We start from the raw sequence: 15,171 nt of genomic DNA, 5'->3' as shown, positions 1-15,171 counted from the left end.
AGTGAAAGGTATTTAATACGTTTTAATATCTTTGTAACATTCATTATTAAAATATAATGCAAAATACTTCCCTTTTGCAAAGCTTTTGCTTTCGAAATAATATTTTCCAGGAAAACTTTGCCAGCACCTTGAAAAGCAACAACTAATCCCGAGTCTTACACGTCCCGAATTTTCCCCTGGCTACCCTCAAAAAACAATAAACAAATGACAAGCACCCGCAACATGATAATAAGAAAGACAAAAGTAGTTTTTTGCCAGCGAGAAGAAAGTTTGCTTTTTATTACAACGTCCTGGGCACCACCCCCTGCGATTTCCACAGGACTGTATGACGAAGGCGTGTCAGAACGAGCCATAAGCAGTTAAAATATGCAAAGTACGGCGTCGGCAACAATGGCGAACAACACTATTTAATGAAAATGCACAAGAAACGAAACTTGTAAGGATCAGCAGCGTGGGGGTGTGGAACTTGAGAAAGTGTTGCATACTTTTAGGTGGCCAAGCGACGACGACGACCATTGTGATGCCTTTGGCCTTCACTTCAACCCCCCACCCTTTGGAAAACCGCTCTATTTATTTAAGCTGCAGCCCTACGAAAAAGTTTTTCCGACTCCTCTATTTTCTTTGCGCTTTCGGGATTGCCGAAAATATTTGCACAGGCTACAACAACGGGGAATTGCAGCCACAAGCATTTGATGAAGTTGTTTATTGTGTTTCGCTCATTTCTAGACCCTAACTGGGGAGTTGTAAAACTTGGCTGCCAAGTCTGCAATACTACTAACGTTTTTTTTTTCATTAGCATACGAGTTTATCCTACAAATAAATACATAAGTTTTTTTAGTGTACCTCTTCCGAGTTCCTTCAATGTTTTACGAAAATATTACCAGATTAATATTCTCTAGTAATAGATGAAATCAATTAATTTTATTGTCTTGCAGTGCATCAGTAGATAGTGTATTAACAATTTGGGTAGATAGTGTATAAACAATTTGGGTGCTGAACACTTTCTAGCTCAACATCGTCCTGCACTTTTTTTTGTGGAGCCAAAAAGTTTTGATGCCGCTTTGGGTTTTTTTCGGTGTTAACTTGCGTATGGAGCAAATGAATTTAGAAGTCTTATTTAACAAGTTTCGCCCAGTTTCGGGCTGACTGCAGGACAAGAAAGGGATCTACATCTTTATCGACAGCTTGGCAAAGTGAAAGTTTCCACCGTGCAGCTGGCTTCCTCAGTGTTGTTGTCTGTTGTTTGTGCAATGTTATACCATTTTATTCGAAAAGTTACAGCCAAGCGATGGGAAATTTTGCAGGCATTATAAGTCGTCTTTTGCCAGAACGGACTTCTTATATTTTTTGTTTGGCTTCTAACTCTTTGAAAGCTATTTCTACTTTAAGAGCAATAAAACTTGGAACCTCACAGATATAAGCGATATTTTTATGAGGCTATGAGTAGTAGTACCTAAAAAACTTATTAGTGAATGGGTGAATATACTTTCCTAAAAATATATTCCATAAGTCCAGTTGATAAGCCCCATTAGCTCTTCCGTTTCCGTCCAATTAACACCAGCTCAGGTCGTAATTTCAAAGCTACACGTTTGTGCTAAACTTTAATTTAACGCCCAAGTGCAAAACCACTCAAACCTCAGAACATTACCGAAAGATGTTACCCAAACGTAATGCTGTCCACTGATATATAATTAACCAAATCGAAATAGACAAAGGAGCTGGGTTTGCCAACAAACATAAAGCCCAAGGACTTGCCAGACTGTTGCCATTTCTCATGCCCGGCCTTTTGTTGTTTGGGCACGTGTTGGTGCGGTTTCCTGCCAAAACTGTGGCACTCTGTAGTTGCCAAACCAAACCAGTCAAAAGCAAACCGGAGCAGCCCACACAGACACGCAACCTGGAAAGTGGTGACTTTTGGCAGTTACTTACCCTGCCAAGGGCCCCAAATGAACAACTCATTATATGGCTTGCACTGGAAAAAATACGCGTAAATTTGTATTTGCGTTACAAATATTTTTAATATACATATCTACCTGAATTACTCGTATTCATCGGATTATTAAAAAGTATGCATTTATTTCAGAATCATTATCTCATTATATGACTTGCAATTTGAAACATTAAGCTTAAAATGGAATTTAAATGGGTGTGTTTTACTTATGAACATATGTTCACAATATATTTAACATATGTACCATGAAAAATAATTAGACAGTTACTGAACTCTTTTAATTAACTTATATTCTTGAAAGGTTTTTTTGGTGTTTTCATATTTTGAATTATAAAAGAAGGTGTAAGCTAAATATTTAGATGTCTTCTTGATTTTGCAAAAATTTTGTAATAGATTTGTACTGTTTTTGATCGGTAAAGGCTTTCCTAATGCTTCCTTAATATTTTTAAATATATATTTTTAATTGAATGCTGAATTTAACTTTATATTTATATAAGTATTTTTCATGTGCAGGACTACAAGCCATAAGGCTAGACACGAATGAAATTTAAATCCAAAACCGAGCGGTAATTACATCATGCATGGCTCGATAGTTTCGCAAATGGCAGTAGCTCCTCCTCATTATCCCTGTGGGCAACCGCCAAGGATGTGCTGATCCCTATGGTCGCATCTTCTCATATCAGGTTACAAATTAGATGACTTCTGACATTCCGTTTTCCTTCAAGTGGCATCCCTAACAGCACAATTATTGTGCCAATTTTTGCCATTTAATTACAATTTTCTAGGCGATTTCACTTTGATTGGTGATCGAGGCACAGCTGCGTGAAATGAAATTGAACGGGAGCAAGGTTTAACTGGGGGAAAACCACCCATTTCCATGACCCCATGACCCACCCGCTGAGCCCAACCACTGAACTTTTGTGGTCAGTAAAATTGTTATTCGCTTTTAATTTTCAATGTACGTGACTTGTTTTAATTAGACAGACAGCGAAACTGTTGGGAAATAAATATGGGTATATTTATGTTTATATATTTGAACGTGGGCTCGTATGCACAGACCGCATTTAATATGTGTTCATTGTTTAAGTGGTGGTCTCATAAATGTAACAGTTCATGTAAATAATATCTCTTATTGGGAATATATATACAAATTTTTTTTTAAAAAAGTTCGCAGTTGAAATTATAATGTCTGGTATAAAAACTGCATAACATTAATAATGCACCTTAATTTTCATTATTTCTATCTACATTGCTGCATTACATCTATATTTGAAATAAGTTCGTTCAATCGAAAGTCATGAAAATTAATCATCTCCTTAGCACAATGGATTAAAGAGTTCATATGACGCAGAATGTAAGGAAAATGATTTTTATTGACCGAGAAGAGCTTTTTGAACTTTGAACGCCTCATGGAAATTCATTGGATCGGAAGCACTTTCTGCGGCAGACACATGTGAGGCACAGGGCAAAGTTTTCCTTCTCCATATTCATAATGGCGCAAAAGTTTAACTCAATTAGAAAATTTCCTTTTTCCTGACTTTCAAACTTTATCAATTTTTTTGTTCTGCCTGCTCGAGCTTGCCCAACCATTTTCACTTTGTGTCAGAGTGCGGAGGACAAACAAAAGCATTGGCAACTATCTTTTATTTATTCATTGAATTCTGTACTTCAATTAAAAAGCCATTAGAAATGGCACACAGAACACGAAAGGGCTAAAAAGACGGACGGAGGTCGCAATGCCGATTCGTTGTCCTGGGAAACTCGGGGCAAACAAACTGTAAACACAACTCACCGATAGTCCTACACCAATCCCACAATCAATATTGTTATCCTTTGCCTGTCAAAGGCAACATTTGCATGCAAGGTCGTACTTGGCTTTTGTTCTCGCCTTGCCTTTGACCTACAACCTTCGGAAAGGAAAGGCGACCCCCCCACCAACCCGACCTGCCCTAATATATATTTAATGTTTGCAGGCACCATAAGTTCCTCAGGCAAAATGGAAGGCAAAAATTCCTACATAGAGACAAAATTCCAAAGCATTATTTTAGTTATGAGCTCTTTACTGGAATCTAATATTTTAATATGTCTTGATACTAAATTAATATTCAAGTTTTATACAAAAAATTATTATGCATTTTATACATATATGTTTATGTACTCAAACATTCCAGTCGAAAGCATATATTTCTCTCTTTAATTCGTCACCACCATTAGTTCAACAATCTAAAGAATTCGTCATAAATTTTTGGAGAATGTTTTTAAAACTTAATGAATCATTTTCTTATAGCAGGTCACTTTAAGATACTACTTTTGGTTTTAATTTTGGTTATTTAGAGATTTTGTTAAGTGCTAAAAAGAAATCTATTATTTACTTTAAAATCAATACAAATTCTAAATTCTGAAACAATATTTTTGGTTCTTTGCTGAAAGAGTGGTAACATACGAAACGTAGTTTCTGGGTGTATAAAAACTGTATGGCATACTTTTCATCAAATTAAGTATTCTTCAAGTGTAGTTTTAGTAAACTTTTCTAAGCGTAGTTTTCTAAATTACAGTGTTAATTAATGCGGAATCAGAAAGATCCAAAAATGTCCAATGGAATCATCAGAACTCGAGATAAACAATTAAATAAACCCAAAAACCAATAATGTTTTTTACACAAAAAATGTAATAATAATATACAAACCTTTTAGTGACCCTTTCTTAATCAACTTTACACTATTACAGTCCCTGGCAATTAGTAAAGCATTTTGATTAATGTGAAAAAACATGTATTTATATTTTTCAGTGTAGCCCAGACTGGCATTTGTAGGTGTCAGACGGGTCAAAATGATGTTATTTATATTTAATTTCCAGCTCCCTGCATTCTTCATGTCCGGCCTGGACATCCTCTGTTGGCAGGACGAACAAAATAGATTGCAAAAATCTTTCATAACTTTAATCTTTATCATGTTACGCAAATCGCCCTGAACAAGCTGGTCACTTCAATGAAAAGATTACACAACATTATGTTTAATTAGATTTTGGCTTGGCTTAGGACCAAGCTGGTCGCTTAAAATGTTTTCAATTCAATTGGGGTTAGTATGGGAAATTGAGTTTTGAAAAGTTGGTTTTTGTTTCAGGGCAATGGCTTGGAATTACACTGAAGGGCTAAGTGAATCGAACATCTTAATATAATTGCATTTGAAAATGCCAGGGGATTCAGGCCATTCCTGTCCAAACGATACTACAATGTCATTTGCAACTGTCTGTATTCAAGGTCTCTAATTGGAGTCCACTTTAGACAACTGGCCTCACAAATTATTCATGGTTTAATTATACACCAAGGTTTCTGGACATCAGGCTAAAATTGAACAATTATAATGATAGCCCTGCTGGCCAACCTAACTAGCTATGGAGGTCACAGGCGTTACCAGGGGGACATGTGGCCCCAATGTCAATGACAAATTTGATGGGCAAACCATTTTGACCTTGTTTAATTATGTCACACGCAAGCCCATTGACCAGTTGTCCCAGGTGGAAAATAGTCGCAAGGAATTCCGAAATAGCCGTCCTTGCTTACCAAGTATTTTTAAATAATAATTTGTGCATTTAAACGGCATTAAATAGTCATGAAAATTACGTATGCGCCCCGTGTGCTTCATGCATCATGGGAATCGCCAGCTTTCCACTTGTTGGTCGCCTGCCATTTTCCCGATTGATGGCCATATTTCATTTGCAAATTTTCCATGGCTGCAAATGTGCATATTTATGAGTGGGGGCGGTGAAAAATGCATAAACAAGCAATATGCCAAAAATCATTTTGCAAAATCCAAATTATGCTGCGTCCCCAATTGGAAGAGTCAATTCAACTACATATCAAAGTTGTAACGAACGCACTCTATGAGCGTTGTCCACCCTAACACCTCTGTCTACGCTTTGACCGGCCTGCTCAGGGAGATGGGTGTGGTTTTGTGTTAAGATGAAACAAGAGTGTCACAGAACTAACAATAGTAGACAGAGAGACGGTAACGATACGGATTTTTAACCCATCGGCTAAGATTCGGACGAGAGACTGTACCTATCGAAGACGGAGGCCCAGATGTTATTGGCCACCTTCTATACCCACCCTACCTGTGAAGTCTCATTAGACTCCACCCTTAAAACAACCGCTGCGCTACATCCTCTAGGTGCCCTCAAAAGATCACAAATTAATTCATCTTAAATTTCATTTAATACGGAAAATACGATAATATTGTTCATGGTTCTTAATACTACAAATCCTAACACTAAAGCCTTAAGACTAAGCGTTCTTTACGCCAAAAGACTCTCTATATGATCGAGTGTCAGTACAAGATTATCAAATATGAAAAGAAATGGATATTTTGTTTACGTTAAATTATTACGAAACTGATTACATATTTTATCGATAGGCGGCAAGCTTATTCAAAAATTACAGGAAATCAAGTGATTTAAATTATATAAGTGCAAACGATTCTTATTTAATATTTATATCAATACGCGAATGTGGAAAAATTATATATATTGGTATCAAAAGTGTGCGGGCTCAGACAAGAATGAATATATATGTAGGAATGTAAATGATTTACGGCTATGCCGTACTTACGAACTCTCCAACGAAGTCAGCAGGCCTGATGACGATCGATGTGCGCTGTAGGATAATTTAATTTAGGTGTATATATGTCATACTATGTCGTAAGCACACACGCAAGTATAAAAGCTAAATAGGAATCGTAAACTAAATTAGAAACTTGTCGTACAAATATTTAGAATAAGAAAATTAAGCTACAATCGCTTTAGCGATACAAAAACGAGTTGGCAGTCCCGGCCAAAATTAACTGGAAGCAGAATTGGAACTGAAATTCCAATTGGGAAGCGGCGTCCGCCTCCGCTGTCTTGCCCGAATTACGCCGAATCGGCGCCGGTGCGTTTTTCGCCCGAACTGCAACTTGATCTGACTTGTAGATCGTGGTGCGGGCTTGGCAAGGTTAAAACCTCCCGCGGGTTGACTGCGGCGATTTTTGAAGCCGCTTATGGTATGCCGATGATGAAATTAATCCAGGTGTGGCAAAGAAGACAGATTCCTTTCACGCGGTGTGCGGTATAAGAATCCCAAATGGCGATTATGGCCTGGCGCTGAAGAAATGTATGGTTCCGCTGATGAATCGCTGCACGCGGCATCTGCTCCTTGCTGTGCGCAGAGGGAGGACTGTAAAACTTCCTTCAATTCCGAGAATTTGCACGTGTCTCTGGTCACTGCTATTTTCCGGGAATTGCGATTAGATTCTTTCAATATATCGGCGAATAATCTTACCACCAATATTGGGAGTGATAACAGGTCGTACTGCTCAACCAAAATTCCTAGAATTTCACACGCGGATGTGTGGATGCGGACGGGTTTGAAAATTATAGCACTTTTTGCAGAGAACGAACCGATCTCGGGAGAAGCTTGCGACAAAGAGGAGGAAAACATGGCGTCTAGAGTGGATGTAGGATGCACAAAATCCCCAAAATCCATAAAAATGGTATTTTTGGTATTCTAGCGAGGATCGGATTCTTGCTACTGAAGGGTTGCATCTGGGCTATTTATGTTAATTACCATGGGTAATGTCTTGACTAGGAATGCCAACTTGGCCGAAAATACTGACTCCCACAACCAAAGTTTTGATTTTTAGTCCCTGACTAACAATTAAAACTGAAAAAGGAGTCAGGAGAAGTCAACGCTTTAAAACTTAGTGCCGCGATAAAATTCTTCGTGGCGGTGACACGCCTTACGCAAAGCTTCCAAAGAAGGGGTGTCAACATGCAGTAACTCAAGTTTCAAGTCTGGCTTAAGATTGTGGCGCACTTCGCTGGCTAGCTCACTATCATGCATGGGCTCTCGGAGGGAATTAGCTATGATAAGCATTGCGTCAAGAAAGTCGTCAAAACTTTCGTTTGAACCCTGCTTACGACGACGCATGGCACTTTTTATTTCACGGTCTGATCTCTGATCTGAGTATCTCTCCTTTAAGCGTCTGCATAATACATGCCAGTTCATGTCATCTACCGACCTATGAACACGCCAGTAAAAAGATAGAGCAGGACCTGCAAATAGCAAATTTGCAAACTGCGACAACAAATCGAAATTTCCGTTTAGGCTTTGTGTAGTGAGACAGTTTACTCGGTATATAAAATCCTCAACTGCGATGTCGTCAGCTGACCCACTGAATTTGATTCGCCAGTTGGAAATCACATTTGAAATTCTGTCAGGACGATCCAAAGAAAGATCGCTGCGATCGCTTCGCACATCCGGAGAGTTCCTAACTCGCTGACTGTTTTGACCCTGATTGTTCTGGAAACCGACTTGTCCTGAATTGTTACGGAATTCGTGCTGCGTATTGTTATCCACAAACGTAGACCTATTCAATTGGCTAAACATCTGAGTCATTTTTTCTGTGATTGTATCTGTCATGGTTACTTGAAATGTTCTCTGGTTCTCTAACATGCTTTTTTGAAATGCTCGCATTTGATTCGCAAGACTTTGCTGATCTGGGTCTTCGGTTACATCTGAGTCAATAGTTTGCCTATTGTCTTGCTGGGGATTCAAGTTGCCATTCTGAGGGACGATAATAATGTTCTGATTATCGGCGTTACGAGACCTAGATCTGGTCATCATTCGATTTTGCATACCGGAATTCTGATTAGATACCGTCTGGGACTGAGAACATGGTTGAGAGCATGTTGGACAAGTGTTGTTATCCTGAAGCCAGTTTTGTAGACAAGCCTTATGAAAGCAATGCTTACAAGCAGTTTCCATTAAATCCAATTCGAAAACTACTCCATTGCAGAGGGTGCACATCACTGAGTCATCATCACCTAGAGAAACTAGGTTCTCGTTGCTGTGCCTAACCGACATTTTTAAAACCTAACTAAACAACCAACTAATCTCAAAAACTTAAAAAGAGAAATGGAAGATATACGATGTGCGATAGAAATATACGATATGCGATAGATATGTACGATATGCGATAGAAGTATACGATAATCATTCAACAATGACAAGACGAGAAAGATCCTTGAGAAATACGGAATGCGGTAGTATCATAAAAATAAGAGGGGCTTATCCTGAGGAGTAATGTAACAGCAGGTTGATTTTCGTTCGATAGGTACTAATTATTAACTGAAAATGTTTGCGGAATTAATTATATAAAAATAGTATTTTGAGGTCTAACCAATCAAAAGAGGGACTAGCCGAATTTTTCCAGCTAGAACAAATCTCGATTTTAATTGGATAGAAGATGTGGTTTGAAAACTGAAAACTTGGTAAAGAACCGACCTTAAATCAGAACTAAAATTCCGAAGTATCAAATAATCAAAATGGAATGTTTTTAACTATAATGTCCGAGTATGACCGAACTGATAGAAAAACATGTAACAAAAGTATAACATTTCTGCTGGTATGGCTCCGAATCTATCCAGAGTACCATCAAATCCAAGTCAAAAATGAAATACTAACTGAAACTACAATTTTACAAAAATGGATGGATTGAAATATTTTCGGGAAGCTCGGCTGTCAAACGACAGATGCCTGATCAGGCATCGGGCTTGCTCCATTGTTGGGCGCCATTTAATTCTGTAACGAACGCACTCTATGAGCGTTGTCCACCCTAACACCTCTGTCTACGCTTTGACCGGCCTGCTCAGGGAGATGGGTGTGGTTTTGTGTTAAGATGAAACAAGAGTGTCACAGAACTAACAATAGTAGACAGAGAGACGGTAACGATACGGATTTTTAACCCATCGGCTAAGATTCGGACGAGAGACTGTACCTATCGAAGACGGAGGCCCAGATGTTATTGGCCACCTTCTATACCCACCCTACCTGTGAAGTCTCATTAGACTCCACCCTTAAAACAACCGCTGCGCTACATCCTCTAGGTGCCCTCAAAAGATCACAAATTAATTCATCTTAAATTTCATTTAATACGGAAAATACGATAATATTGTTCATGGTTCTTAATACTACAAATCCTAACACTAAAGCCTTAAGACTAAGCGTTCTTTACGCCAAAAGACTCTCTATATGATCGAGTGTCAGTACAAGATTATCAAATATGAAAAGAAATGGATATTTTGTTTACGTTAAATTATTACGAAACTGATTACATATTTTATCGATAGGCGGCAAGCTTATTCAAAAATTACAGGAAATCAAGTGATTTAAATTATATAAGTGCAAACGATTCTTATTTAATATTTATATCAATACGCGAATGTGGAAAAATTATATATATTGGTATCAAAAGTGTGCGGGCTCAGACAAGAATGAATATATATGTAGGAATGTAAATGATTTACGGCTATGCCGTACTTACGAACTCTCCAACGAAGTCAGCAGGCCTGATGACGATCGATGTGCGCTGTAGGATAATTTAATTTAGGTGTATATATGTCATACTATGTCGTAAGCACACACGCAAGTATAAAAGCTAAATAGGAATCGTAAACTAAATTAGAAACTTGTCGTACAAATATTTAGAATAAGAAAATTAAGCTACAATCGCTTTAGCGATACAAAAACGAGTTGGCAGTCCCGGCCAAAATTAACTGGAAGCAGAATTGGAACTGAAATTCCAATTGGGAAGCGGCGTCCGCCTCCGCTGTCTTGCCCGAATTACGCCGAATCGGCGCCGGTGCGTTTTTCGCCCGAACTGCAACTTGATCTGACTTGTAGATCGTGGTGCGGGCTTGGCAAGGTTAAAACCTCCCGCGGGTTGACTGCGGCGATTTTTGAAGCCGCTTATGGTATGCCGATGATGAAATTAATCCAGGTGTGGCAAAGAAGACAGATTCCTTTCACGCGGTGTGCGGTATAAGAATCCCAAATGGCGATTATGGCCTGGCGCTGAAGAAATGTATGGTTCCGCTGATGAATCGCTGCACGCGGCATCTGCTCCTTGCTGTGCGCAGAGGGAGGACTGTAAAACTTCCTTCAATTCCGAGAATTTGCACGTGTCTCTGGTCACTGCTATTTTCCGGGAATTGCGATTAGATTCTTTCAATATATCGGCGAATAATCTTACCACCAATATTGGGAGTGATAACAGGTCGTACTGCTCAACCAAAATTCCTAGAATTTCACACGCGGATGTGTGGATGCGGACGGGTTTGAAAATTATAGCACTTTTTGCAGAGAACGAACCGATCTCGGGAGAAGCTTGCGACAAAGAGGAGGAAAACATGGCGTCTAGAGTGGATGTAGGATGCACAAAATCCCCAAAATCCATAAAAATGGTATTTTTGGTATTCTAGCGAGGATCGGATTCTTGCTACTGAAGGGTTGCATCTGGGCTATTTATGTTAATTACCATGGGTAATGTCTTGACTAGGAATGCCAACTTGGCCGAAAATACTGACTCCCACAAAGTCATCAACCAAATTTAAGCAGCTCAAATCGGTTTCCGCTCTGACATAATTTATATAAATTTCCGATTCCTGACTAAACGATTGTGAAACGAGTTTCAACCCGCATATTGATAAATGAACAGGAATGTCAAATGGTATGATGGATTTAAAAAGATTTCAACATCTGCCAAGGAATTTCCAGCTAAGTGCTTGACTACGCTCCATTTCTGAATGGCATTGAGTTCTCGGAAACAGCGGATTAATAGACTGTGGAGATGCTTATGAATTCAGAGATAGATTTATATCTAGAAAATGTTGTGTGAAATTTGCAAGTATCATAATGGATTTTGAGAGTATAGATTGTTATACACAACTCCACTTATTATTTCTTAGATATTGTGAGAAACAAATGAAGAAAATTTTTCATTTGTGGAGTTTTATGAGCTTAAAGATATATAGTTATTCAAAAACATAGCTTTAAGTTCAATTTATAGGCCCCTATAAAAACCCTAATCTTTTCGCTAAGTAATGAAGTAAACACTTGAAAGTTGGCCTACAGTCCTCCATAAAGTTGCTCGACCAAAGTAAAGGGGAAAAACTAATTTCCTTTGGCAAATCATCGTCGAACTGTTGAGTGAACTCACCGAATTCAAGCCAGAGCCGGGAAAGTTTCTTATTAATTAAGGAAATGGCGTTAAGTAAATATAATATGTATTTAAAATTATATCGGGGTAATAACCAGAAACGGCCTGGCGGAGCAAGTTAGTGGCAGTCATGTGCGCCAAAGACTACGAAATTGTGGAAAAAACTTTGGCCCTAGCTGTCGGTTGTTGTTGGCTGTTCCATGTTTATGTCCGTTCATTATGCAAAGAGCCAACAACTGGAGCACCGACTATATATACGTGGTTATGAGGACCATAAAGTAAAGCGCACGCCACTTTATTCCGGCCCTTTTCCCATTTCCCTCTACAGGTCTAGGTCTCTGGATGGGCCTGTGGCTGCTTCATTACCCTAATGAACTTGAAAAAAGTATCGGGTGTACGGCGAGTCAAAGGCAACTCGAAGACAATCACCAGGTGACCACCGGCCCCCCGGGCCACCCCCAATTTTCCCGCTTTTCCTCACAGATTTGCCTGTAATGAGGTCATAGTCACGAGTGTTGACTTTAATTAGTGAGTTTTTGAGGGGCAAGTCCACGGCCCGCCCACTTCCTTTGAGTGCCAGCAAAAAGAGCTTGGGCCAGGCCATGTGACGCCGTTGGCCGGGCCACAAATTATCCGTTAATTATGGCCAATGCCGAAGTTTCCAGGCTGCAAATGCCCCGGTAATCAATATCAACTGGGAAGCAAGAAACAAATTAGGGAAAATTAAAATATTTCTGGGGTTTTCTCTTACGGTTATCCAATGCTTTGTGACTAGGACGGGCACTAAAAATAAATGTAAGTACAGGGAAGGGTAAATAGAGTTTAAAGGAACTTAGATCTTACCAAAATTAACAAACATATACAGTAGATTTTGATTGTTTATTATTATATAAAATACGAAATATTCCTTATCTTTTCCCTAAATTTTAAATATATTATTGATCTATTTAGTGATCTAATAAATTGCAAGTACCCGCGGAGAAAAGGTATAATAGATTAAAGATTTTAAATGAATAAATACGATAAATTCGTTTAGTTGTCCGTTTTTCAATTTAATTTATGCAGATTAAGTACACAAAGACTGCCAAATAAATATCTTCGGTATCATTAGGAGGAGACAAAAAGAGCTCAGTGAAATGATAATTTCGACTAAGAGGTTGCCGGGATCCTGAGCGACTTACCTGTGGATTATTGGTGGGGTCGAGTCAGCAGTCATGGCAGCCAGCCAAAGGGCCAGGACTACTTCCCTTCCGGTTGCCAGTTGAAATAACAATCGAGAGGAAGCCGGGAAAATGCTTATTTACATGCGGGGCAAATGCTGGGCAGGAAACAGGAAGTTGGTGGCAAGGACAGAGAGCCGGGCCAAGAAGATACCAATAAACCGGCAACGACATTTGTTGATTTTATTGACATGTTTCGCTGGCAAGTCGGTTGCTCTCTCTTTTTTCTCAGCTGCTGCTGGCAGTCAAATTTCCTCCTTCGCGTGTCCTTTTTATTCCTGCCCAGCGGCACTGCTGGCCCATTTGCCGAGCTGCCTTTTTCTTGGCCCGTGCGTGGTCTTAAGATGCGCCATAAAATTGATAAAATCAGTTGATTGTAAAAATTGATAAATTGAAATTGATTGAGGCAGTCGGAGGAAATGGAGGAAAGTCTGGGCGCCGTGGAAAAGCAAATGAAATGGTTTTGATGCCCCGCACACACAGATACTTGGCTCTTTGCATACGCAATAGGTACACTGAAATAAACACAGATAGTTTGATGCATTAAAACATATTATTATTATTATTATTATTTACTATATACTTCATCCTTATATTGTCACGTTTTTAAATATTTTTATTAGTTAACTTTTTTTAATTAACTAGATTTTTGGGTCCTTTAGTACATCAATATTATTGCAGTGTCCTTGAGTGGAACACATGTTGCCAAGTGAGTTTTGTGGCCCACAAACAACATTAGCGGCCCAAACGCAGTCGATGCTTTTTTCGTTTTTTGTTCGGAAAATGGCAAGGACTTTTGCCTTGGGGTAAAAGAAATCACGCTGCGAAAGCACATTTAATTAACCAGCTGAGGGGAAATTCTGGTCGAATAGATTTCAACTGACATGCGAAAAACGTGAATGGTGAGAAGGAAATTAAAAATGAGATGCAGGATAAATTAGAAATTAAATTAAGATGGACAAGGGAGCTTTGATTTAAAAATGTATAATAACCTAACATGTTTTGAATTTAAAAGGTATATTTAATGGATTAGCTAAACTTTTTAAAGCACCGTGAAAGTATTTTATATCTATTAGCCAGTTTTTGCAATGCAAGTATGTTTTGTATATACATTCAGTTAACTTAAAGCTGTTCCAGAAATATCTGTGCCTTAGGAAGCTATTTACGTTGACTCTCTTTTTTCAAAATGTTCTCCTAGCCCAGGACCAAAAAATAGTCAAAGGCATGGCACAAACATTCGCAGCTCACTTTGCCCTTTGTTGCATTGCGAAACCAGATGACCCGAGGTCATTCCGAGTATCTGTGTGCTCTACCTTGTATTCCGTTGCTGTTTGAGCACTTCCTGCAGCCAATACATAGTTAATTTGGAGTTGCTCATTTCGGGTAGCTCCTTCGCCATGGCCAACTTGCCGGCTATAAGCGAATATCCTGGGCTATAACCATAAACCTGGCGATAATTGCAATTGCATAATTAACGCTGTTTTAACGGCTGCTTTAAAGTGTCCGCTTTAAGTACTCACCTGCACTCGTGTTTTTCCACCTTCCGCTTGTTTTTAATGCGAGATGAAATTACTTTTTATTGACGCCTGGCAAACACGATTGACATGCACTTACACGCTCGTTGAGTGTCATTTTGCCACTTGCGGTGAAAATGGCCGCCGGTGCGTGTCAGTGTGTGTGTTTCCTGTCAATATGCGCTTGTATTGGTGCCAATCTGTGTGCGGAAACACATATATGCGAAATTGATATGTATCAAAACCATTGATTTTGCAGTGACCGATGGTGTTTCTATCGGGTTTTATCATTTCTATCCACATTTCGCTCAGTAATACATTTTTATTAAGAAAATTGTTAGTCTACAAGAAATTTCTTTGAATAGTATATATGATTCCCAAAATAAATGTAAGCCAAGAAACTGATCAACATTTTTTTTAAATTTATAATTAGCATTATCATTAAATAAAACTTT

The 15,171-nt window shown here is 38.8% G+C and overlaps 1 protein-coding gene across 2 annotated transcripts; it reads right to left on the bottom strand.

Annotated features, from left to right (window-relative positions):
• Nucleotides 1-6,747: 6,747 nt before the first annotated feature.
• Nucleotides 6,748-9,571, bottom strand: LOC139353134 (uncharacterized). Of its 2 annotated transcripts, none has more exons than XM_070996457.1 (2): nt 7,266-9,571; nt 6,748-7,207 (listed from the first exon to the last, which is right to left on the bottom strand). In XM_070996457.1, the coding sequence occupies exon 1, from the start codon at nt 8,847-8,849 to the stop codon at nt 7,677-7,679; it is 1,173 nt and encodes a 390-aa protein (XP_070852558.1). In that variant the 5' UTR covers nt 8,850-9,571; the 3' UTR covers nt 6,748-7,207; nt 7,266-7,676. The 2 variants fall into 2 exon arrangements, with proteins under 2 accessions (XP_070852558.1, XP_070852557.1); XM_070996456.1 differs by having other exon boundaries at nt 6,750-7,210.
• Nucleotides 9,572-15,171: the final 5,600 nt, after the last annotated feature.

Source organism: Drosophila suzukii, chromosome 3 (genome assembly GCF_043229965.1).
Source record: "Drosophila suzukii chromosome 3, CBGP_Dsuzu_IsoJpt1.0, whole genome shotgun sequence".
Taxonomy (NCBI): Eukaryota; Metazoa; Arthropoda; class Insecta; order Diptera; family Drosophilidae; genus Drosophila; species Drosophila suzukii.
This window is presented reverse-complemented; position numbering and strand designations above follow the sequence as displayed.

What these genes read in the sequence shown, in the direction of transcription:
- LOC139353134 (XM_070996457.1), bottom strand. Translation starts at nt 8,849, where the DNA reads ATGTCGGTTAGGCACAGCAACGAGAACCTAGTTTCTCTAGGTGATGAT.